At 39.9% G+C, this 26804-nt stretch overlaps 1 protein-coding gene across 2 annotated transcripts; it reads right to left on the bottom strand.

Moving 5' to 3' along the window:
• On the bottom strand, positions 1-26804 carry LOC111232676 (kelch-like protein 4). Of its 2 annotated transcripts, XM_022760300.1 has the most exons (12): positions 26695-26804; positions 21679-22145; positions 13851-14018; positions 11796-11932; positions 11237-11433; positions 8463-8675; positions 7046-7232; positions 6739-6963; positions 4929-5091; positions 3410-3622; positions 1866-2037; positions 1-1488 (listed from the first exon to the last, which is right to left on the bottom strand). In XM_022760300.1, the coding sequence occupies exons 1-12, from the start codon at positions 26737-26739 to the stop codon at positions 1429-1431; spliced, it is 2247 nt and encodes a 748-aa protein (XP_022616021.1). In that variant the 5' UTR covers positions 26740-26804; the 3' UTR covers positions 1-1428. The 2 variants fall into 2 exon arrangements, with proteins under 2 accessions (XP_022616021.1, XP_022616022.1); XM_022760301.1 differs by lacking the exon at positions 21679-22145 and having other exon boundaries at positions 26695-26782.

The following is a 26804-nucleotide window of genomic DNA, read 5'->3' as shown; positions in this document are numbered from 1 at the left end:
TTTAGTGAAAGAATGAGTTTAGTTTACTTAAAGCAGAACAAGAGAAATCAAAATCTGCCCGCTGAGGGGCCACATTCAGCTCTAAACATGGATTTGATCATGCAGAGAAGACTGAAGTCTTTTCATTTAGAGGTTTGCATGCTGTACAAAATTATGATAAAAACATAAAAAGTAAGATTTGACCCCCAAAACATGTTAGGATTACAATTACAAATAGTTCTCATTGTGAAGACGTTAGTAATGTTAACTTTTATGGGCAGCCGAACAGCTGACTACAAATCTAAAAATTCTAATCAGAGTCACATTAGAGAAATGCTGTGGAAATTTAAAAATGTAAAATAGAACTTCTCTCAGTTACAGTTGGTGGTTTGGGTGCAGCTTGCGCCACTTAGTTTGCTGTTTCTTTCCAGGAAGGCATTAAAGCCTTTAAAATACAGTAGAGACAATGATCTTGATATACAATATTGTATAAATCAAATAAATTTTAGCTCAGCTAGCATGCCTTTGAAATAAAGCCAAAAGAATAATAACAACTGCAGTCACCAGTGCACTGGTTTAGGCATGATTCTTACAACACAAATGTAGTTTCAGAAAGTTCACAAAAATCTGTACAGCCATGTGAAATATCAATATGATATATTTTCTGTAATTCACAATTTTGTAAACCTTTATTTAATGCGTAACAAGACAAGCAAATGACTTTGGTGTTCTGTAGCTACAGGCTCAATAAAAAAAGTACTCAAGAAAATGTCCAAATATATTACTCAGCAAAAAGTTTGATTTCACTCCCGAACTCCTAACCAGCCTGGACAAACTCATTAGCCTCAGTGTCATAGCAGTCTTCTTCATTAAAGAGTAAGAATCTGTTCTGACACTGGTATATAGTTACATTTATTCATTATAACAATTTTCATTTGAGTGGCTATAAAGGGAAATATAAACCCAAAAAATATACTGTATGTGATGGCACTGATAGGAAATGTTTGTGTATAAATGTAAGCTAACCTGGAGTTAGGCTTGTTTACTCAAAATGTAACTTTTAAATTTAATTTTACAGACATAGACAGAAGTTTTCATAAAACTAGTATAACAAATCAGTACAACAAAGGCTTGGCACTGATTTGCTACAGCTTAGCCAAGTGTATGAAAATTCTTGATCGGTTGAGAATGTGGAGAATGTGCAGTGCATTCCAGTTTCTGAACAAGTCGTCCCCAGTGGGCAGACATGTCCACTAATGATAGAAACAATGCTTTATGGGCAAGGCTCTGTCTGTGTTTCCCTCTGAAAAATCTGTAGAGCAGAGTTAAAGGAAAAAAAAAAATAAAAACATGACTCTCGAAGGATGTGTCCTCGATCTGTTGTTTTGTTTGTCCACTTTTCTTCGCAGCTCTCTCATTTGTTTCCCGTGCTGTCATGAGACAAAACGCTCAAGGCAATTTCACCACAACCACACAGGCGCCTGCCCTGCCAATGTTGAGAGGGACCTCCTACAGGAAGACAGAGAGGTTAACATGCAGCCTCTCATCTGAGGCTGTCTTCCAAAGAAATCCAATTTTATTTCATGCAGATAAGAGGGTTACAAAGGCAAGATTGGAAAAACATATTGCAAAAGAAGAAACGAAGGCTATAAAATATTGATAGGATTCTGTGACTTCAGCAGATTTATCTTCCCAAAGGGCATTAACTGGAACCCTGATGTTATATGTAACCAGTTCTGGCAAATACAAGCTACAATTACATTAAAATTTTAACCATTTAAAATGTCAAAAGTTCCCAAAAAGAAAATGTTCATGGTTAATATAGAATATAATATTCAAGACATGTTGTGTGACTGTGATGAATTCATTTTGGTCGATGTAATTACCTCAGTCCACTCATTGTTCTGTGCATCGTAGGATTCAACAGTGCTCAGATACGACTGCCCATCATATCCACCCACAGCATACAGCCTGTCGCCCAGCAGGCATACTCCCACTGCATCCCGGGGAACACTGAGAGAGGACACGGTGGTCCACATGTCTGTCTTTGGATCGTACCTGCAATTGCAATATTTGGTCAAATGATTGTTTTTGCATTATGGCTGGTATGGTCAAAGAAGATTTTTTCCATTTTGTAAAATTTCATTTATTCCATCCGTCTGGATCTCAAGAGGAAAACAGCATCCCTTCCCTACTAATTGAGACGCCCTTATGTTCGCTCTCTTAAATCACAGATGTATGAATTGTCACCAGGGGAAACTCCTTTCAGCACAGACAGAGAACTAAATTGAAACTTAAAAGCAAAAACTGTCTCTTGAACAGCAGCTGGTGGATGCTGAGTCCAGAGAGAGCTGGACTCATCAGTGAGGGCAGAAGCAGCTGCACAAAAATTCTTTGTTGACCGCGTAGATGAGGAAAACACACACGTTATGTGATTTATTTTGTATGATTTCCCTGTAATGAAGTCATTCAAATGCATTTTTGTCGTGTTTAAGCAAAATAATGAAATGCATGTGTGAGAATGTATCCGGACAGTAAATTGTGAAGTATCATGCATTTAAATAGCATCCCAGCACTGTATAATAAATGGAAAAGCCAGAGGTACTGATATAATCAGAATGTTTTGATTTGACAAATTGATTGTTTAAAATGTTAAAAGTGCTGCGACAATCGTGAGGCATCAAATATTTTTAGGGACAAATTTTAACATTGCTTTGGAGACAACTAAAGAGTTTGAGAAATTATAGGAAAAATAAACTGACAAACACGCTGACAAGACCCAAAAGAGACTGTATGTAACAATCAGAAAGTGCTAAACTGAAGTCTGTTCAGTCAGTCAGTATACATGCATCCTACCAGTTAACAAAAGTTTCATGGATGATTAAATGAAACAGCATATGGTGGAAAATATATGTGCCAAATTAATCTGTAGGAGCTGAGAAATCTTGCTTAATTTTATCATTACCACTTGCAAAACCAATGAATGCATCAATTAGCTTTTGAAGATTATTGTTGCAATAATATCTCTTTAAGTATAAACATAATAGGAAGCAATTATAAATTAGACACAATTCCATATTTTGAAAAAGAAGAGAAGGTATCCTGAGCAGCGAATGACAACTGAAGGCGCTCTACTGGTGTGTTGCAGGAGGATATTATAGCCAGCAGATGGTGCCAGACACTATAAAATAAAAGCATGTGTGGAAACTATGATCTCTTCGGTTGAGTATCACGTAGTACATGTAGTAACACTGACAAGCCTCAAAATGCAGGAACAGGGTGGGGATCAATAGGAGCTTAACTACCTTTTGTTCTTATTAGAAAGTCAACAGCCCTCGTCCCCACCCATGACTGAGTTCTACCAAATGCAATCCAAAACTGCTTACGCAACATTTCTGTGTTTGTGTATTTTCTCCAAGCATTCACTGACCTCTCAACACAATCGGAGAGTCTAGAACAGTGGTTGGAAGCGGGAGCGTCGTGTCCGCCTACAGCATACAGGAAGTTGTTATACGTTGCCACACCCACTCCTCCTCGCCTCTTGGCCATGGGAGCACACATGCTCCACTTGTTGGTGTGCGGATCGAAGCACTCCATCGACCTCAGGCATGAGCTGCCGTCCCGACCACCTACTGCAAACAGTCTGGGAAATTAAACAAAATGGGGTCAAACTCTCAAATATTTGACATGTACATCCAACACTACTGAATCCGTCAAGAGAAGCAAACATCAGTTGTCAGGTGTTAGTAAAAATACTGACAGAACAGTGACGATGTGACAGATTTTATAAAATACAGCAGTGAGCAGTGGATTGCAGTTTTCAAAGGCCCTTTCCTTGAGAGTGTTCCCTCCCAGAAAGATCACATCAGTGTTTTAAGTGCTTGTGGCTCACAGGCCCGACAGCAAGAAAGTAGAGGCTAGGGAAACAGTTTCCTTGTTGTCTATTTTTGACCTAGATGCAGAAATAACTCAGCACCGACTTCAACACTGAATAGTGGATGTAGAGCAGCAGCCTCTTTTCTCCGTCGGCTCACAAACATATTTAAATTAGGCTGAGAGCTGGTCTGTTCTTTGCTTAATTTACTTTCAAATAGTGTTGTAATGCATTTAATACATACAAACACATAAAGTGTTTTGCTTTTATAGAGTCTCGATTACACTGTATAAATTACCACACTAATCAGAGCGGCCTCTGCACAGCGGCACTGTAGTTTATCACACACAGACCAATGAGGTCGGATTCAGAAGTATAGTGTTGTCAAACTATTACAACACTAATACTGCACTTCCAGCTTTTCCTGGACCAATGCACTGTGAGTTACACAACCATGTCTGTGTTATTAGATGCTCTATTCCAAGTTACGCCTCACATTACTGCTGACTGTGACTCAAAACAAGGCATGCTGTAGTTTCATAGATGTCTGGATTTTTCATTGTCATTCATTTAGCACAGTATGCAAATGAACTTGCAGATGATTCAATTTTCTAGATAAACACAGAGTGTTGTTGCAAAGAAAGAAAACTTATACTTCGCAAAAACAAAAGCAGACATGAGGATTACTGTTAAAGTTCAAGCAAGTCTAAGAAGAAGATGACTTTGTAAGAAAAAAACACGCGAGAAGGTGCAAGAACGGTGGTATTGTTTGGTCATTATAACACTGGAATATGAAATTTTTCCGCATTTAAATGACAAAGTGAAAATCTTGGCAGACAGGGCCCTTTCAAAAACACTGGCATTTTTTTTGTGTAAATTGCCTGTACTTGTCTGCCTCCTCAGTGTCTGTTGTGGGTTTGCAGATGCCAGTGACCTCACCCTTAGTCCAGATGATATTTCAAAGTAGCAAAAACACAACAACATACTTTGCTCGAAAGTTTAAGGTTGCACATTTTTATCAGAAGGCTGTGTCTGAGATATTGAGTAGTTTTCATAAAAAAAGAGTGCAACTTACTTTCCATTGAGTGCTGTGACTCCCATGGTGCTCCGTGGTGTCGACATACTGGCCACATAGTTCCATTGCCTGGCCTGCGGGTCCCAGCGTTCCACTGTGTTGAGATAGCTCCAGCCATCATGGCCGCCGACAGCATACATGGGGCCTTCCAGCACAGCAATACCTACACAAATGGACACATCACATTTTATGTATTTCACTAGTGTGTGTGTGTTTTTTTGTATTGGCAGTTTGTAGTATATGCACACAGTAGATGATGTAACATCTATGACATTCACCTACTGTTTTGTAATGCAATAGATGATTTTATTTAAATATCAGAGCTAAAGCCACGGTATATTCAATTCCTCTTAGAGGCTAATGAAACAAAGATTACTTTCTTGTCACAAAGCATAATGTCAGCAAAAGGTAATGTAACATGTTAGTGAATAATCAATGAGAAGAAATAAAATGACATTTCTAAATCAAACTCTCTTCTTTCGACAGTTCTTGGAGAGAACCGAAGCAGAGGCACGTTTCTCATTTTAGAACTGAACAGAGTGAGTCATAGCGCTGAACAAATCTATTCAAAAAAACAGGAAGACTATAAAACTGCATTGTTATTCCTCAGTCCCAAGTCACAGAGGAAAGCGGTTTTCATCAGTAACAATGCGAAAAGGATGTTTTAACACAATGGATTTTTATATTAGCACCATTATTTCCTTTGGTGAGAGTTCAGTTTTTTCGAGGAAACACAAGGGCAAGAGCACATTCAGAGCGCCTCCAATGACATAAACACTGTCAGACAGAAACAATTCTTGTCCTCAAGCTCCCTTATATTAAAGACTGGTGGTTTTGGAATAAAAATAATATTTCTTTTTCTTGTCTTTACCTATAATGCACACAGCCGGAACTGGCCGTGCGGGGATGTTGGTAGACACTAAGCTCAAATACATTCAGAATCAAAATATGCACGCCACAAGCAAAGCAGCAAGAGATATTTGCTACAGGAAAGATCAAAGACAACACAGGTAATCTGTACAGTGTGATCTCCTGGGCTCGCTGATACCTCCGACCACACTGGGTGAGTGAGCTGAATGCTTTGACAAGATCTCCCTGTTCTGTTACCCAGACCTGTTTCAACTGTGAATCCAAATGCCTCTGATATGAGATTTATTGGGTTGGGAAGGGTAAGGAAGAGCAGGGCCAGCACAGCTTGCCAAGCTTTGATAGGGGAATGGGAAAATATCAAAGGTCTATCTCAAAAAGAAATGTGGGATTTTTTTTTTTACATCATGCCAGCCGTGACCCCTCTGAGCATGTGTTGTGCAATTTATGTTTTTCATAACACAACACTGAGCTAAAACCTAAAGCACTGAATTAGTTGAATGAATTGTATCTTGTTGTCGACACCCTCTGAAAACAGTAGTTTATATAATAATCATAATAGTGGTAAGGTAGAAAAACATTGCCTAAAACTTTGTTCATGAAACTACTAATTGGTTTTATTGAGAAAATAACTGGCACAATAACTCAGAATAGTTCAGTCAGAGTGATAAGCAAATATCTTAAATAGACCATTAAATCGTGAGGGTGTGTATACATAGCAGATGACTGTGGAGAATGAGGTCCGTCAGATGGGTCGACTGCCTGAACTAGTTCCAAATTACCTTTAAAGTTAATAAGCTAAGTTAATAAGTGACGATACATTTTTGAATAGCTGAACAATGCGAATATTGTTGGAGAAAATAGCATTGTTTCATTAATGTATTACTTCCTCTTTTTTTTCATGAAATAAGTGAAGTACAGTTGCCTCGAAAGATACACTCACCAAGTCCGTGTCTATGTGTTGACATGGGTGGCATGGTGGACCATACTTTATTGATTGGATTGTAGCACTCCACCATGTTGGACGTCTTGAGTCCATCTCTCCCTCCCACCACATACAGCTTGTTGTCTATCACCGCCACACCAAACTGCAGCCGGCGTCCATTCATGACACCAACCTGGACCCAAGTGTTTGTCCGCAGGTCATACTTTTCTATGGTGGTAGATCCTAAAACCACAGAGACGTGAAGTATTACAATTCACCTAAACTGAGTTGATGTGTATTGCTGGCTAGTGCAAATGGGCCATACCTTTGGTGGCATCCATCCCGCCGACAGCGTAAAGTGCACCCACAGTGGACTTTCTAGGTTTGGTTCTAGGGCTCTGAAACATGGGACGTCGCTCAGGCAGAAGATGGTACTTCATGGCCTCCATCAGCAGCTTTTGGCATTCCAGATCATCAGAGAACATCTTGTTGTTTTCCAGATCTGCAAGGAGCTACAATACAAGAAATGACTCAGTAGGTTTTACTGTTTTATTGTTTATACTTAAAATCTTTTGAGTGGATGCAATGAACTGCTCCATAATCTAAGACTATGCTAATCCTCAACAGTTTATATGTGAAATAATAATTAATGCAATAGAACGCAGACATAACATGTTAACAGTGTATTAACATGTATACAGTTTTCACTCTCATTCTGAAACAATAGACAAACTCTCTGTGATTTATCTATTAATCTATGATCTCAGTTAAGTGAGGGTATTATGTAAGACCCTTGTAGAGAGACAAATTCTCTCTACTTATTTTCAAATGGCGTAAAAAGTGAATATTTCACCACACTCCATTTTCATGACAGAAAGTTATGTTTATTGATCTTGCTATGCCTGCAAGAAATGTCAGCCGCACCGCTCTGTTCATCCTTTCAGTTTCTACTAAATAAGAGTTTAGAAAAAAAACAATGATTCATTTCTGGTGTTTATTTACCTCACAGCAAACAGCATCTCCCAAGCCAATGGATGAGATAACTAATGCATTAGATCATACTTTCCACATATTTTTTTCATTCATAAAAACACTTACTTCATTGTTTTTTTGCAAACAACAATGCTCTGAGCTATTTTTCCTGCATATATTCACAGTAAATTGAAATATAAAGTTTGCATGAGCATAACTAGTTTTGGAAAGTAATGAAAGTAATGAAAATAAAGCAGCCGTATTTTAAAAACAGCAATATTTTTATATTTCAGATCTGCCAAAAGTATGCTTATCTGTGTCTGATGTTATGTAAATTAGGATGACACAACTGTAAAACAGTGTGTCTTCACAGAAATAAAGCATTCATAAAACATGAGTTGCAGTGTTTAAAACAATAACAATTCAAACATAAGCAAGCTATTTATAGCCCGACAGTACATAATAAAAACTCATATGCAGCTCTCATTTGGATTTATCTTCACTTCAATGACAAACAGTGATTATTGACAGTGCAGTAGTTGTAGGTATAGTGGGCAGTGCCTTTAATTGGCAACTATTTTGATATTCAGTTAATCATTTCAGTTATTTGTCAAGCAAACATAAATATTCTCTGGTTTGTTTTGTATGATAGGAAAGTGAAAATCTTTGACAGCTTAGTTCTCAGCTACAAACTTCAGCAAAAATCACCACATCATCCTGATCATGCATTTTCTTCATCGCCACCTCTGCCCCTTCATCCGCAATCTCACCTGTGGAGGAAGAAGAGGCAGACGGATGTAGGCGAGAAGCACCCCGAGGTCCTGTTGCCGATGCTGGACATCATACCGTACCCACATCATCAAAGCCTGGAAGATGGTTTCCTCGTCGGGAACGTTGATGTCATCGCTGGAGAGCAGCTTCACAATCTCAGCTGTGGGGAGGAGCAGGAACTCCTGGTTCTGAATGACCTCCAGGAAGTGTTCCTGGAACACAGAGGAGACGCGGAGGAGGCAGATAATCATCAGTCATTAGCCGAGGAGTACACGCGGTGCAGCAAGTGTGTGCGTATGTGTGTGTGTGTGTGTGTGTGTGTGTGTGTGTGTGTGTGTGTGTGTGTGTGTGTGTGTGTGTGGGTGTGTTTCCATACCTATGAGGGCCAAATGTCACAAGGACACAGAGGTGAAGAAAAATGAAAGGAAGGAGATAGAGAATGGCAATTTTGAGGTCTCTATCTCCAATTTCTAACACAACTGATAACCACAGTGAAATCCTCTCCATTACTCAAACTTTTGAAGGAACATATGACGGCTTCATCTGTTCTACTTAGCTCATTAAATCAAATGATCCACACAGCAGCAGGCTACAAATCAATCTGGCATCAAGCATCTTCAAAAAAAGCCTCTTCATGAGCTTATAAACCATTTTTCTGCTGCTGATCATACATGGAACCACTCAGCATTTATAAGCCATTTAATGAGAAGCAGAATGGCACTGCACACCAGCATTACCATCACACCAAGGTGGAGTCCAGCTTTAAGTTTTGTGGAAGCTGTTCTCTATTGCCTTCCTAAAGATTGATCTTCCATTTACTGGCCAGAAGCCCAGGCGATATTACAGCACTGCATGGCTACCTCTTCAAGGACATTGTCTCTGGGCAGTTCCATTAGAGATGATGCTACATAAAACACCCTCCCTCCTCTGCGCCTCTATGTTATGTCCAACATTAAAACACATGAAAGACATGCAGAGCATTCCCTGGGCGTAACCATGCCCCGTTTCCATTCTGTACAAAGCAGCTGAGCATTAATTATTAAGATGCCAGAATAACTTTGACGAATCAAGTGCTCGCTGCGGAGTAGATGCTTGACAATTACGAAAAACAAGCACGCAATTGATCATCAACTTGCAACAAATTACAGTGCCTTGGTCCGATCTATTATGAGGACAGATTTTGAGAGCTTAGCACAGACAGCTTTAATGAAATGAGGGACATCTATTGATCTGTTGTGGTAATGCTGAGGGAGAAATTCCATCCAACTCTTTGACATTGCGTTCGACCAATTATTTGTAATTACTCGTCCAGAACAGCTGATGACAAAATTGAAAGCTCAACAGAGTTTATTTCATGAGCATTTAAAAGGACGTGTTTTCAGACGCTGGCAAACTCATTGGTGAGTAAACTGCCTGGAAAACAAGATCAGTGGGAGAGGATACTAATTGATTTAACTACTGCAAAAGAGTAATTGTGTAATAACAGTGTTTGGAAGACGAGGGATGCTGATGTTTAATCGGCAGGAGGCTGGGAAAACTACCTTTCAAGAACTTTTCGATTACCATGTAATTTGCAGAGGCTGGCATAGCCAGACTGCTGTATCTCATTATTTTCTTAAAGTCGGATTCATTTACTAAATCTAAATCCATTAGTATTTATCAAAATATGTAAATGAAATGGAGTTTTATTGCTGAAAAGAAGTGCTGTTATCTCAAACAATGAAATATTACATTTTTATCTACTGCAACATAAAAAAGCAGCAACTCTTTCATATAGGAAGAGGATGTCAGAGGCAGATATCGGCTGCCACTCTCAACCAGGAAAAACAAGCTTATCAAAACACAACTCGCTCCACTTAGAACCCAGAGGATGGACATCCAGGAAGCCCACAGCTCACTCTGCTCATTACTGAAGTGATTGAACGGGAAGTTGGCCCTCTTGTGCAGTTTGATGATTAGATTAACCTCCTGGTCCTGGATGGGGCCTCTGTAAACAGGCTGAGCAGATGTCCTTTAGGAGATAACGCCTGCCTAGCGCTGTCACTTCTACGTGGCCAGCAAGACGTTATCTGACAAATATGTGCATAAATCTTAATCCAATGCAAATAATCCTCACAGAGATATATAGAAATCACATTTTCACGAGTCTGGCAGCGCAATAATCAATGTGCGGCAACATGGTATCTCTTACTGACAGCCACATAACCAAATTAGACAAAGTGCAAGCATGAAACTATTCAATTTCTATTCAAATGTGCATGTCACCCAATTCTCTACTGAAATTATATGATATAAATAACCTTGACACCAACAGTTCCTTCCTTTACAGGTTTTGACAGGTTATTTAAGTTAACAAGCCGCAACACAGAGGATAGTCACAAATATTTCAGTGTGTTATGTATAGTATATCCAACCAGGACGTATTGTATTCACTGACTGAACTGACAAAACAATGGATATCATGCAGGTTATAATCAGAGTTGATGTGAGGAAAATAAAATTCAGATGAGTGTTGAAATCAGACTCCTGTCAGTACCTTAGATTATAAGGAGCTGAATTCATTCGATTGAAATTGTGATTGTAAAAGCACATATAAGGGTAATTAAAGTAAATTTTTAAATACTCTTGCTACTATTATAGCGTTCATTACTACAGCTGCCTTTGTATATTCATGCAATAATGAGTCACTCTGAGAGTTCAATTCCTTATTACAAAATGAATAATTTAGCCCACCCAGCATGTAAATGTAGTCTGGCTCTGTTCGCCCTCCTACCATAGTGTAGTTATGAGCCACATTGAGCAGGTCCACGCAGCCCTGGGCATCTGCAAATGAGCGTATTCCCAGGCAGTTGGAGGGATGAAGCTGTTTCATCAGAAAGTTACAGCAAACCTGGATGACTTGTGAAAGCTGGAGGAGACAAGCTGCTGCCAATAAACTCTCAATGGTCTCCTCTTTCAGCTCAAGGACACCTGCAATGTCAGGACAGGGCGAAAACACATTTTTATGTCGAGACTGAATGTAACTGCCAATCACTAACACTTTAATTAAGGAAATGGCAACAAATATTAGCAGTGAAACTGTATAAAGAATTAATAGTTAAAAAAATACTTATTGAGGAATAGTTCATCCTCAGAATATTAAAAACATACCACTGAAGTGGATATTGTGATTGAACACATGGTGGGGGATTTATCAAAGGGCAATTTGCCTGGTAAAATAAAGCAGTGCTGCCCAGTGATGAATTGCCTTATTGATCCATTTTAATCACGCTGGATTTCAGAAGTCTCATAACTACTTACAAGAGCCAGTGAATGTCTTTATGAGCACTCACCAGTGTAGGCAAAATGAACGAGGGATCTGAGGGCCTCTGGATCCACTCCCTCCATCTTGATCTCCTCCTGCTTTGCCTCTCTCACATCGCTGGTGAACATAGCAGCAAAGTAGTCTGACACAGCACTCAGGACCAGTCTGCCATGAAGAAAACATCATGAGTTAATGCTCTTGTACTGTACATAAGCGTAAATGTCTGAGGGAGATCTATATGCTGATTATTTAAAGTGATTAGTGAATCAATCCTGAATCCCTCAAATGCTTAGCTTCATAAGAAAGGGCATATCTTTGTAGTTTATTGTATCACATTATGCTGTTGGCGTAATAATTTCATGTAGGACTGGTCCTAACAGTGATTTATACCACTTGTGTGCTTTAACACCATGCTAGGTCATGGGGGAGAAATTGTGTAACTTACTGTTCCTCCCATATTCTGTATCATTCCACTTTGTCAGTGTGTGATGAATGAAATTACCCCACATACTTCATGTTGCTAATAGCTACACTGGTCAGGCTTGTAATTATGAACTCATTTGTCTAGCTCGCATAACACACTGGGAGATTCATGAAGGAAAAGAGAGATCATAAGGCATTATGAGGAATTGAGATCCTGTGACACAGTCCAACAGTCTACACCCATCTTCCCATAATGTTGTGGTTTCTAATGTTTAGAAAATATTCAGGTCCCTTCACTTTTTGCACACACTACTGTCGTTGTAGATTTCATTGTAAATGGATAAAATTTTTGCTCTTCGCTGTACACTCAGTAACCCAGAATGACAAAGAGAAAACATATTTTTAGAAATTTCTTGCAAATTCATTCAGAATAAAAAACTGAAATCTCTTATTTACAAAAGTATTCTGACCGTTAATTCAACACTTTGTAGAAGCCCCTTTGGCACAAATTACAGCCTCAAGTCCTCTCAAGCTTTGCACACCTGGATTGGAGCAGTTTATCCCATTCTTCCTGGCAGATCCTCTCAAGCTCCATCAGATTTGATGGGAAGTGTCTGTGAACTGCCATCTTCAGGTCTCTCCTCAGATGCTCTGTGGGGTTTAAGTCTTGGCTTTGAGACTTCTCCTGTGTAGTCTGTTTGCTTTGTGTCACTCTCATGCCGAAAGGTGAACCATCACCCCAGTCTCAGGTTGCATACACTCTGCCTTTCTAAACTATCCTCAGTTGATTCACTCATTTCTCAAGGATAATTAAAGCAAAGAGGATGCACTTAACCAAAGTCTAGAGTGCCACAGCAAAGAGTTAGAATACTATTGTAAATAAGAGATTTCAGTTTTGGATTTTTTACAAATCTGCTTAAATTTCTAAAAACATGTTTTCACTTTCACTTTGAGGATTGTAGATTGATAGGTAAAACAGCCATTTATCCATTTAAGCCTCAACACAATAAAGTGAAGCCATTATATATTTATTATCTCATGTGTCATTTAGTATATCTATATTCCATATCTGCTGAGCAAATATAAAGCCACACTGAAAGAGACAAGTCAGAGAGCTGTTCATTTCACCCAACTAGGTCAGTCACTGATACTTTTTTCTCTCTGTGGAGCATTCTGGTTTCTGTTTCATGAGTCTGTCTGGATGAACTAACAAAATGTGCCGGTGGATAGATGTACAAGCGCATGCACTCAGTGAACATCAGGGATGTTACAGCCATTCAACCGAGGGTTGGATGCCCAAATATTGACACCTCTATGTAGTGGATCACAGTGCTCTTCCATGTATCAAATGTACTGTGGAAATGAGGAAGGGCTGAGGTGTAATTAGATCCCAGCAGTGTACATTATTTAGACCAGTGAACATGGAGTTGCATGTCGTTCCTGTCAACTGTCACCTAAAAATCTAAAGGATTTGGCTTTGCATTTCAAAACTTCATCAATTATTGCTCAGATGGATCGGACCGATAAAACATGTTTCATGTTTCAACCCTGGTCCAGACCAAAGCATGGATGTGCACATTGACACTGGCCTAAGTGAATCCAGATTAATCGAAACTAAAGCAGATGTAGGTGTAATTAATAAAATCAAAGCAACACCAACCTGTGAGCTGGTATCTTGTGATCCCCTGCTATCAAGAGGACATCACACAGCTGCTTGTGCTGGAGGTAGGTCTCCATCTTACGGAAAGTCTGCTCTGCATGATTTGTGGCCTGGAAAAACTCATCTGAGGAGTTGGTGTTCATTCTGGAGAAGGTGCTCAGAGCCAACCTGTAAGGAGGGAGGAAGAGAAAAGAGATGTATTTTGCTCTGTTTTTAATGTACATTTCTTGATGGAAACGCTTCTCCACTTTTTTTGGCATTGCACCATAACCCATTTGCTCCTGTTACAACATGGCATGCCGTCTCTTCTAAATCAAAAAGAGGACAAAAGCAAAAGAAACCTGAGACACAGGTAAAATTAATAAAGAGATTTTAATTCAGGAAGACAAATTAATTAAACAAATTAATTAATTATGCTCACTGTTTATCCTCCTTGTCCAAGTATGTGCTGTACACAGCAAGATAAGCAACGAATTATTGAGGACACAAAAGGGTTTATATGGACACATGGCACTCCTGAATCCTCTATTCCCTGTGTGCATCTGCGTCTTTCTTGCCACTCTGAGCTGAAATTAAAATTGTTATGGACTAAACTCTGCACATAAATGGATAACTAAGCGCTTCAGTCCAATGGGACAAGCAAGCACCGCAATCTATGCAACAGCTACCCAGACACACAATTTCCTTATGTCTGTATGCGTGCATGCCTTTGTGTCTGTTCCTGCGTGTGTCTGCATATCTGTGTGTTTTCCAAAGACAGGGACTTAACAAGTGAACAAGCCTGTTTCTCACAGCATTGTGGAGAGGCTGGGTCTGTGTCCCCACAGGCTGCTAGATTACATGCTGTTTTACAGTCATCCAAGTAATCCCTCAGACTTGTGGCAAATAATGCCGCCCAGTCACTTTGGTGTCCTTCACAGAGCAAGTCCACTCATTGACATTTAGGGTTGTTTGTTACGCCAAATAAACAGACCCAAGCCGTCTCTCCGAGGGAATTTACTGTCATCTCATGGTGCCACTGCTGTGTAAAGACTGATAGTGCACCAGAAAAAAAAAATGTCACTGCTATTTAAAGAGACACTTAATGTCCCCACTCATTACCACTCATATGCTGATATGAGAGCTGCATAAACCAGCAAAGTTACAGATATGTCAATACAAATGAACTGAAAACCCTGTGATGCTTGGCAGCACAACATATTGGCACATGCTAGGACTAATAATGCAGGGAGGATGGAGGGGGTGGTGGCTTTTATTGATGTCCCGATTAACACTATTATAAAGTTTTTAGCCGAGTGTGTGACTTTCTCATCCCTTGATTACCTAACGCAAGGTTTTCCTTCCAGGAATTGTTTATATTGCTCTCTGGTCACCGCAGTATCCTATAGTCTAATCTTTATTGTGAGACTTTATGCTAAATGCAAGAGTAATTTATTGCCCTGTCACAATAATTCCCCACTGACTCTGGAGTCTTGGAGAGGAACACCAAACAAGACTGAATAAGCAATGGGGCCGTAAAACTAAGATGCATTGCCTTTGTATTGGCTCCAAGGCATGCAGTAAGGATTTTTCATGCCTACCAATCTCTCCGACACTAATTGCATTGGTATCACATTCTAGGGAGCAGTAAATTTCTCTGAGGTGTATAGTTCGCTTTCAGTAGTGAGTTGGATCATCAGAGGTAGAGCCCAATTTTATCGAGGCACTAAAGCCCCAGAACACCTACTCCAGAGAAACTGCTGCAGGGACAATGCTGTACATTACACAGTTCGCAAGCAATTCAAAAAGACTCACAGAGCCCCACAGGGCCTATGGATTTCTTTTGTGGTCTACAAACAATTTCAATGTGACTGTGAGACCTATAAGAAGGTAAATTAACCTAAAATAGAATGAAATAAGCCAGAACAGAATCGACCCATCCCAATTTAACCTGCACGTAAGATTTTAGTTTGTGAACACATCTCACCTGAAGTCTTGTGATTTGCGCCTTACACCTTTCCAAAGCTATCACATCTCAATGTGACTAATTGGATCTGAGAAAAGACACTGCACACTCAAAAAACTCTGCTATGCAGGTGAAGGAGATGCTATGCAGCTTTTTTTCCCATGTTGTCAAGAACAGGAGTCTGTTTTAAGGCTGTGCCATTGAAAAATCCATGTGCTATTTTTTAAGCATAAGATAAAGACAAATGCAGTAATATAAAGTAAAGACGCATTAATAATAATACAGAGGAGTTATTTAAAAATCAGGTTTAATGTCCCTCCCTCTGTTCCATCGGATGTGATCGAGTTCTCAATGTGCTGACACTGCCCTCCGAGATGAATGGTTCGACGATTCAAGATGTGCTTTCATCAGCCCAGATTAGCCGCTAGCTGTAAAGGTTATGAGTCAGACATGTTGCTGAGAATCTCAGTCTTATTCCAACTAGTGTCAACTCCATCCCCCTACAAGAGGGAAAGTCGTGCCTGCTTGGGCCAAACGGGAAATGTCTCTTTCAAAATGGATTATAACAGCCATTTGCCCCTGAAGGCTGCTGAGTAGCTTGGGTTGGGTTGACAATCCAACAACCCCTACAAAGCCTCATGCAGCATGTGCCAAGTGTATATATTCCATGAGATCTTTATGCCTCTGCGCTTTGACAGTCGGTGTACTGCCATTCGGCTTTGTGTGCATGGAGAGAAATACAGTATATACACTGACTGTAATAACTTGATCCCAGCAGTGAGACTGAAATGATAACTTTGCGCTGAAATAGATTTTCCTCTCTGCACTTTCCCTATCTCACCCAGGCTTACAACAGACATTCTTCTTCTGATGCCATTGTTATGCCAGACATACAGTACGTGCTCAATATTGATAATGACGGAGGAAATGCAGCTGCATACAGGAACCATGTCTTTTGAAATCTGCTCCAAATGTGGCCAGCGGGCCCTTTGTGTTAGAGAGTGCAGTGGAAAATTGCCACAGCTATTAGCAGAAATGAAATATTGCCTTCTTACAGCTTTTCCCCTCAGCTTTTAACAAAACTGCACATGCTGTATAAAAGAGTGGTGGAGAAGTTCATGACAGCACAGTATCTACGAACAGATAATGAACACATCAGGTGAGTTACTGAGTTTTGTTTTGAATATTAAGAAACTACATGAAGAGGAGATAAATAATGCACAGTGAAAATTACAAATTATCAGTCAAAATAGCTGTTGGTTTAATAATGATATTCTGCATAATTGACTTATACAGTAAGTGAGATATCTGTTTGACACCATTGAGGAATAGTGTGCCAGGTTATGAATATATTTCAAAATAGAGACTTCACTCTTTATGTTATGTTCAGTACAGCATATTAATACTGGACCTGCCTTGAAAAGGTGCATGTATGGTCAATTTTAATCCCATGTTGTGATTTTCAGTCATTGTTCATAGGTTAACTGTGATTGAAATGCTGAGCTGTGCATTTAAAGATGAGGAATTTGGTGTAAATTGTGTGTGTGTGTGTGTGTGTGTGTGTGTGTGTGTGTGTGTGTGTGTGTGTGTGTGTGTGTGTGTGTGTGTGTGTGTGTGTGTGTGTGTCTGTGTGTGTCTGTGTGTGTGTGTGTGTGTGTTGGGGGGTTGGGGGCATCCTGTAAGGGAAAAATGTGCAGATCCTAGCAGAAAGCTCCCCACTGCTTTGCTGATAGCAGGTTAACTTATATAGTGCATGAGACTGTCATCTTTGTTGGGCTGTCCGTAATTTATTTACATCTGATGTTAGCGGGTAAACAAATTAATCCACAACATTACAGTGGTGGGTCCTGGATTGCATGTGGTCTACTGCATAGATTAGATATTTATAGATCCAGGTATTTTAGATCCTTTACTGTATGTATTTGTATTTGTCTATCTAGCTTGGTGGTCTTAAGGCCTTAATATTCTAATGGTAACACGGCAGGATTCTAAAACATGGTGAATTATTTCACAAATTAATTGAATAATTTTTCATTTTCCTGAATTCTTAACACTGATCTTAAGTTTTATTGTATATTCTAATGTGCATATTATAGTAAACCCACTGGATATTTTCTAAATTGCCTCCTTGTTTCATTTTTTGCCCACACTATCACATTTTCAGCTTGATCACAGACGTCCATTCCTCTGTGATTCTTTTTCAGTGCAAATTACTGGATGTAAGCCTCAGGACACTGGTGAACGACGTCACAGCCCTTACTAATAGTAACCATGTAAAATTCATAGAAAGCTGTGTCAGGAATTGTTTCCTCTGAATTAGGTCCATTTGGTGGAAAAATGACCCATCCACATTTGTACAGAAATGAGAGAAGAAATCCAGCATACAATCTTGCTGTATCTCTTCTCACTGCTGTTCAAAGCCTTCTGCCACAAAAAGGGGCTCTGAACACTGAACGTTTCGCTTTCCATCTCAGGAAACCTTGTTGCATACAGAATGCTGATTTGGCAAAGTTAAAGACCTTTCAGAATTATATGTGATCACAAAATCTTCTAATCCGCCTGGCTGTCATTTTGAGATTACAACAGATGTACTGTATTTTGCAATTTACAGGATCTTGAGGACGCCTCCGCTGGATGTGTCACATGTAGCCCGAGACCCTATAAGCCTTGTGGTGTTATGAGGCATCCAACAAATATCTGAATTACTGCTGTTGACAGGGGGAGAGGTGGTGGTATTTCTTTTCCGAGGCGGTAGAGAGAGAATTGAGATATCATTCAAACTAACAGCCCGCTGACTCAAGCCTCTGTTAGTGTTTATGTGGGAGAGGTCAGGGTTTCCATTCCATTCAGGTTAACTTCTGTCATATATTCTCTGCCAACAATAGGGAGAGGTTATTTGGATGAGAGTCGTGAGGACACAACAAATATACAGTTATGTAGGGGCATTAGGAGCAAGGGTGGGAAAAAACATGGTATTATATCTCTTAACAGCTCTGTGGATATGTACCAGTCAGTTAGATGAGATAGGTTAACTAAACTCAGGAGAATGCTAATAGAATGAGAGTAACTACACAAGCATACACCACAACTTAGATGAGTCACTGACTTTTTGAGTTAGCTTCAGTACTCATGGCACCCACACAGGTTTTTAGAGTTTGCTACAAAACATAATTAACCACATTAAATATAAAGACGAAAATATGTTTCATTAGCTCAATGTTTCCAAGAGCCTTCCTGCCACATAAATACCAGTGAACTATTAAGCATATTAATATAAAACAGCAAATCTTCAACTTGTGGAGAATTTTAAATGGACAATTTTTCCACATAATTTACTCCAATAACGTTCACCCACGAGTTAGCATGCGCTGTTTTCACCACCAGTTAGATCCGTTTGACAACAACCGTAAATATCAGTAACAGAAGTGAGAAGCCAAATCAACGGAAAAAAACGGAAGAAACTGATAGGATGGATTTCTTGTAGACATTGTGAGAAAGAAACTAATCACTGAGGGGCATGTACCACAAAATGACTGACACATATTTTCCAGCCACAGAGGAACGGCTAAAACTTTTGTATTTTTCACAGCCGGCAGAACTCATTTCTAGAGCCAGCCTGAGGGATTGTGACAAATTATGTGTCACGGATTTATGATGTGAGACGTAATAGGGCCACCCAGCTGGTGGAGTAAATGAATGTGCATATCTCAGTGACATCCACACATCTGCTTAGCCGCCGATGAACATGCGAGCCATGATGTGTCACACAGTCACTGGCCTGATTCGCTGTGCAACTTTGTACATCTACAGATGCACTGCGTGTCCAAATGTCATTTCCCGAGTCTGGTCCTTCACAGTTATTGAGTGACTGCATTTCCATTAAACATAACCTTGATTGAAATGTGGCATCATGCAACACGCGGCTATGCGTTTCCCTGCTAACTGCTCATGTCAAACTAATTTTTGCTGCCGTTCTTTGCTACTGAAGCCAATGAATGATCAGAAAACACTGATTCCTTGCCTTAATAATTATGTAAAACAGGGGAAAAGTGATGGAACTGTCTGTCAATATGCTGCCATTAGAAGATTCATCTTCTGTTGACACTGTAAAGTGATAGGTGGGGAAAAAGAATGAAACCGATTAAAAGGACTTTTAAGGCAGATTCCATTGCTGATTATCAAATTCATAAATGGGAATCGCTATTGCCCAGAGCAACTGAGCCAAGTTTTATGATCCAACAGAGCAGAACCATTTTAATATTTCAGTATCATTGTCAAAATATGATGGCTGTGCTGTATTTTACATGGCCAGCATGAACTCAAGGTCCCCCTGAGAGCCAGAGAGTTACACACTTTTACTGTGAGGCACATCTTTTATGCATGCACTTTTCACACATAGGGACCCCAAAACATGAACATCTGCCAATTATGCCAACACAGAGAGCAGAACATCGAGCTGCTTCCAAACTGCATTTTATTTTAACTCAGAATAATTCATGTTCTGTTCAGACTGTCCACTGCCTCTAGCATTTATTTAATGCATATTGACACGTTTTTGGCTGTAGGTAGAGAGCGGTTATTTATCTGTTTAATCAAAGTGAGCTTTTTCTAAAACAAAGGGACTACTTCAGTTTCATTGTTCATTTCATCGCCAGGTGCACGGAACAAAAGCGTGCAGAAATCAGAGAAGCTTAAGGAACAATCACCTTAGAATGTCACAGACAAGATAAAAGGAGAGTTGGTCTTTTCATTTCACCTTGATGTGAGGTGCTTTTAGTGTTCTGCCAGACACCACACACACACGCGCACACACGCACACACACACACACACACACACACACACACACACAGACACACACACACACACACATCTCTAACCTGTTTACTTCCTGGAAGAAGATGTAGGATCACATGGAAGACAGGGGGAAAAAACACAAGCTAGAAAGGCAGGGGGTGGGATTTATAGCTGAAAAAAACATGTATGACCCTGAGAGTTTGTCATCAGTATTGGTAAAAAGATTTTGGTGGAAAATACATTCAATAGCCTGTGCCAGCCACTAGGTATGATAGATTTTGCCTTTTAAAGTGTTTCTAGTGGCAGTCTAGATAATTCATGTGATTGCACTACCTCTTTTTATAGGTCCGGTACGTGAGGTAATTGCTCTTTCCCTGCAATCCACTTCTAACTCTATGAAAAAATGCATTAGTGTGCTGTGTAAAAACTAAATACTCAGAGGAACCAGGCAAAGGCATACTGTGCATATAATCTGGACCACAACACAGACAAGGGAGCAGAAAAAAGCCTGGGCTTTCGGTCCACTGAATAATTAAAAGGATGCTTTATTGGTTTATCCTGCCTAACATACTGTGGACAATGAGAGTGAGATTCCCCAGGTGAGCCATGGTGGCAGGTGCCTAGCCTGAGTAAATTGGAAAATGATAGCCTTGCAGATAATTTACTCTGATCTTAATTAAAGGATCTACATGCGGCATGGCACAGCGGATGTTGAATGAAGTTAAAATTTTGTGGATACACTCGTCATACACAGTATAAATGTATTTAATCTCAGAGATGTGGAAATGAGATATTAACTATGACTGTTATGTGCTAAGTAAGCAGCATTTATTGTTTAAAGCAGGGCTGTGCTCATCTTTCCCAATCACAACAAGACATCCTCACTTTCTAATCCTCACGTTCTGCCTCAGACATCAGGCTTTCCCCATTAGATGCAGATTTTATTTAGCAGCTATACTTTCACTATGAAATGTGAGGGAACCATGTGTTCCCAAAATAGCACTCTGCTAACTGAGCATAACATATGCTCAGAAAGTGAATGGTGTGGCGCCACATAATCAATCTGTGTCTCCTAATGACAGTCATACCTCTCTCTGGCCTCCACCTCTGCAGGTTCCTCTGTGCTGCTCTTCACATCTTCCTGGCCAGTGTTGGTGTCCTCTTTCCTTGTGGCACTGGGTGAGGAACTGCTCTTTGAAGTCTCCTCATTGACCTGGAGACCCTGGATGGTGTTCTGTTGATGGTGCCATGATTGATGCCCCGCTCTGACATAGACAGGCGTGGGCCCTGGCGTTGGTGCCAAGATGCTGTGGACCGGGCTGTTAGTCTTCCGTAGCCCTCCAACACCTCTTTCCCGTGAGTGACTCTTCAACCGACCCTGGGTAGGCGTCCCTCTGTGGTCCAGGCCATCCTGTTGGATGTAGCCTCCCACCCCGCCAACGCCACCACCTCCGCCACCAGCAGAACCTTGGGATGAATGACTGAACCAGCGCCAGCGAAGCCTGAGGATCTGCTTTACATCAAATTCCTTCTTCCCCGACACAGACATCCTCCTCTGGGTTTGGAGACGAAGGCAATAGTACGTTGAGTCCCCAAAAACATGGAGAGCAGAGAAGAGAAGAGCCTTGGTTTCAGTCCTCACTGACTACAATGTGCCTCTTCTCTTCCGTTATTGTCTCACTACTATCATGACCACCCCCTCCTCCTTCTATTACTCCTCCGTTGTTCTTTTAGTGGAGATGGAAAGCAGTCCTCTGCAGCTTTTGTTCCTGTGCCTGAGACTACTACCCTGCCTCCAACTCTCCCTCTCTGTCTTTCTCTCTCTCTTTCCTCCTGTGCTGCTGCTGTTTCTGTTTGCTGCTTCTGCTGCTGCTGCTGCTGCTGCTGCTGCTGCGCCGCTGGAGCTGAGTTAATGCACATGCATGATCCACACTCCCTCCCTTTCGCCTCCCCTGTTTCGCTTTCTCTCTCTCTCCCCCTCTGCTTGGCTCTCCTGTGCACACACACACACACACACACACATACACACACAGTGAGAGATAGACACATATACCCTGCAAATAAAATGAGAAAATCTCCCCAGCCCTGCCCAGTCCCCTCTGCTGCTGTTCTGTGTGTCCCTGTGTGACTATGTATGCTTGTGTGATATCAGGGCTGCCTGCTCATGCAGGGGGGAGGTGGAGGATCATGGAGCCAGGATGATGAGGTCACACCTTAACAAAGTAAATCGCTGCTTGCTGAAGGAGGGAGACTACTAACTACACTGCATGATCAGAACTATTAGTAGGAGCTTGTAATACATTAATGTATGTGGATACACCCGCATGCTCCTCCATAAACAGAAAAGCAGGGATACATTAATAACTCATAAATAACCAACACATATCAACTCACACTGTTAAAGGCGAGTGAAATTTATCTCATACTAACACACATCTGTGCAGGCTGCTATTCTCGCATCAAACAGAATCCCATGGGGGACTGTGTCAGTGTAGTTAGTCATGCAGAAAAAATATTCTCCTTCAGTCACTGTGTTGAAAGCTCCCTGCGATTACAAGTGAAAAACTACATACTGATGAACCTTCAAGGTCAGTAAGCTGCCTCATCCCTAGTCAGGGCTTCAGTCTTTTACATTTCAAAAATAGATCCTGCTACAGCATAATCTTAATACTCCACCACTGTAGGTAATTGAGATACCACAACTAAACTCATACTTCAAAGGCAGGCGGTGAAACAGCCTACAAGGTAATTTGGGGACATTTGATCAATTTTGACAGCATCACCAGAATATGAAAAGAGTGGCATGCAGGTATTATGTAGGGTATGTTGTCAACACTATTGGATCTGGGTGTTGTAGGTACTTTTTTTTTCTTTTTTTTTTTACAATCCAGTTGTCAAAGGAAACTGTATATGCCCACAGGACAGGTGGTAATTGGATTTAGAAATGAATTGTGAACCATGAAAGATTGTGAAACACAACAAGCTATTCTAAGCTTATCCTACCTGCTTGATACTGCATTGCATCTGGTCAGGATTTATGGATTTTTACACTGGATTTACTCAGTGTTAATTCTGCATCTGAGCTCCCTATTAACACTTTGTTTTCACGGCTTTTATCACTGCAAGCTTATATATTGACATTCACATTCCTGTAAAACTCATGAAAATGCAGCACTGTCTCTCTGTACCAAATTTTGCCTTCCATGACAAAGGTGAGAGAAGAACCTTGCACTCAAACTGCTGGATTTCAATATTGTGCAATCTCTCATCCGCCTCCACCACCTCCCACTGCAGGTTTGCTACTGTGCTATTGTGTCTACTAGTATCTACCTAAAGGAAAACTGTCCATATTATTTGATGGGATAGTTACACAGGCATTGATCTGAGCTATAAAAGATGTTTAAATATCTTAAACTCCCAGACTGCATATTGCCTCCATTCTCTGACTATAAATAACATATTTATAGCTAAAGATGATATGAACACTATTTCTTGCCACTCACAAATTATTATGCCTTGCCCAATGAAGCATCTGTGAATGCTTTACAGCTCACTAGTCCTTCCTTCTTGTATTAGATGAGAAAATCTCTTTTACTCAAAGTCTTTGTTTTTTTCATACATACCAAACAACACAATAGAGATAAAGATTACAACACAGATGAGGATGAGGATGTTCAGGTCAATGCATTATTTAAATCAAGTCTATGGTAAAAACTATATAAAGTTGAATGACTGCATGAAGCGTGTGGATCATTCTTTGTTTATAGCCAAGTGTTTATGCTAATGATACAATAAGAATGAATGAGCTTCGAAGATTATTTTCACAGTTAAGAGGCAAAACACTGAATTATTAATAAGAGCTTTCTCTGGATATAAAAATATTTTACATTGTATTATGTTATTGTGGAGCCCAAAAGGACCAGCATACAGTAGCTGCTCCCTACTGGGGATTCTATTAATTGAAAGGGTTTATACACATGCTTTGAGTTGGTGTATCCACCACAGCACCAGTTCAGTTGCTCTGGGGTTTCATTTGTCTGTAAAAGAAGCCATCTTGGTTTCCTGTGCCTCAGACCTTCACCTTTTGACAGTAACCATTTCACAACAGAAATAGCAATCATCTGTAATGTAACAAGTCATCATGACTGATGACTGTCAATAATTTAATAATTTAAAGCAGCAAGTCATTTGGATGTACAGTATTTATTGAGTAATATATGTTCGCATGTACATAAAATGATTGTGTTACTAATCTCACTTTGCTGTTCCACAACCAAAATAGGACACTGGACTACGGGCATTAAATGGAAATAAAAATGACCCTGAACTTACAAAATGATAATAAAGAATATTATTGCCCTTACTATTGCCTGTAATAATTTCTAATGATGCAGTTTCTTGGTTTTGTTGTTATTCCCTGCTAACAAATTAAGTCATTAATCACTAAATGACATTATCATCCTAGGTAGCTTTCGCTGTATGCATAAACTCATGAAAACAGAATTCAGAGAGACTTTAATATCACCTTTATTTATCTTATTGGACAGAAATTCTACTCATGAGTTTCCATACATTTATTTTAGTCCAGGAGGCACTTGACTCCTTTGTACTTGATACCTTTTTAAACCAAACATATTATGAAAGCAGCTTTTACAAAATTATCTTCAAATACAGCTGTATATGTGCGGTGTTGTACCCGAAGCACATTCAGTAACTGGAATAAGAATAACAATTCCCCTAAAATCTCTCAATCCCACTAAAGACGGATTCGTGCAGAAGCTAAACTCATTTTTAATACTTTAATGCATCAACTATATGACAATGGATTCTTAATGAAAGTACTATTATTATTGTTGCATAAAAGAAATAGGGTATTTTATGGACACTATCTACTTGTCTAGAAGTCGAGGTGTATCATAATAATAAAGGCCTATTACAGTGAGATACGATCTAATGTATAGTAACACATCACACTGGGTAACCTCTTTTATTCTTGCAGGAGTCAAGGACACCATCTGGATGCACTCCGCATGACACATTAGATGTCAGATGTCAGACTGGTGTGGTAAACCACATTAACATCCAACATCTGCCTCCCCAGTGAACATACCTATGTGCCTATATGGCCATTTTTGCACTAGCAATCAAGCTGAATGAGTTAAATGTCTTAAATGTATTCTTATAAATTATTTGTATTACCGGAAGGGAAATTGTGTAATTTATTAAGGATTGTAAATCAATAAAAAGCAGAGTACCATGTTAGAAAAATAGAGTAACTACAACTCTCATGCCTTGCTATAGAGGTGAGACATTCATTATGTGATCTGCTATCTGACTGTCAAGAAGCATTATATATGTGCTATTTTGCATTATACTCCCACCTCCACTGTGGAGTATTCTAGATAAGTGTGGATACCCCCTCCACTCCCAGCTACAACTGCAAGATCCTAGCATGAATATCAACTAAATGCTTATTGGAAAGATGAAAGCAAGGCCTCACATGTCAAATTCCATGCTGTGTTGGGCAGTGATACTTCAAATATAATTGACCATTGTCCATATTCATGGGGACTAGAGTTTATACGTAGCTCAGCAAATAAAAATGCAATGAAAAACACAGCCACACACACACAAAAACGTGTTCACATACTCACCAGTACTTGCACAGCATTCACACTCAAGCATACTGCTCACATATAAATGGTGATTTGAAATTTCAAAGCATGATAAGATACTACCCTCAAATATGAGAATGTCTAATTCTTTGCTGAAATATCCATGACCTTGTATGTACGTGACCAGGGTGAAGAAACGAGTTTGAGCCTTTCACTCACCACGGCCATCAGGAGGGACAAGTCGAGAATTTACGAGAAAATGACATTTAATGTTACATTTATGGCTGAGCCGGCACACGAGGTTACTGTACCTCCTGAATCAACAGCAGAAACATTGTAACCAAATAACCAAAATGCATAAAAAATTTGGCTACCGGTTAAATTTAAATCTCTTCCTGGCAACACCTCCCGCTGTTGTAATAATATATGTAGAATCAATTTTTCATTTACAGCAAATGTCTATGGAAATGTAGCAATCTCTCTTCTTACCTGACAAACTGATTCTTCTTCTTCTGGTGGAATTATCTTCTTCATTTAAATGACCAACATCACCGAGCTACATGTAATCCAGTAGCTTACACACAACTCACAACTGTGCA

The sequence above is a fragment of the Seriola dumerili genome, unplaced genomic scaffold (genome assembly GCF_002260705.1).
Source record: "Seriola dumerili isolate Sdu_G_001 unplaced genomic scaffold, Sdu_1.0 BDQW01000331.1, whole genome shotgun sequence".
NCBI lineage: Eukaryota > Metazoa > Chordata > Actinopteri > Carangiformes > Carangidae > Seriola > Seriola dumerili.
The sequence above is the reverse complement of the archived record's forward strand: the minus strand, read 5'-3'. Positions and strand labels throughout refer to the sequence as shown.

Bases quoted from the DNA above. Each gene is read 5' to 3' on its own strand.
- LOC111232676 (XM_022760300.1), bottom strand. From the start codon at position 26,739: ATGAAGAAGATAATTCCACCAGAAGAAGAAGAATCAGTTTGTCAG. The intron at 14,019-21,678 runs GTATGACTGTCA...CCCTCCTTACAG, and splicing joins GAGGTGGAGGCCAGAGAGAG to GTTGGCTCTGAGCACCTTCT. The intron at 5,092-6,738 runs GTGAGTGTATCT...CCATTTGTGTAG, and splicing joins AACACATAGACACGGACTTG to GTATTGCTGTGCTGGAAGGC.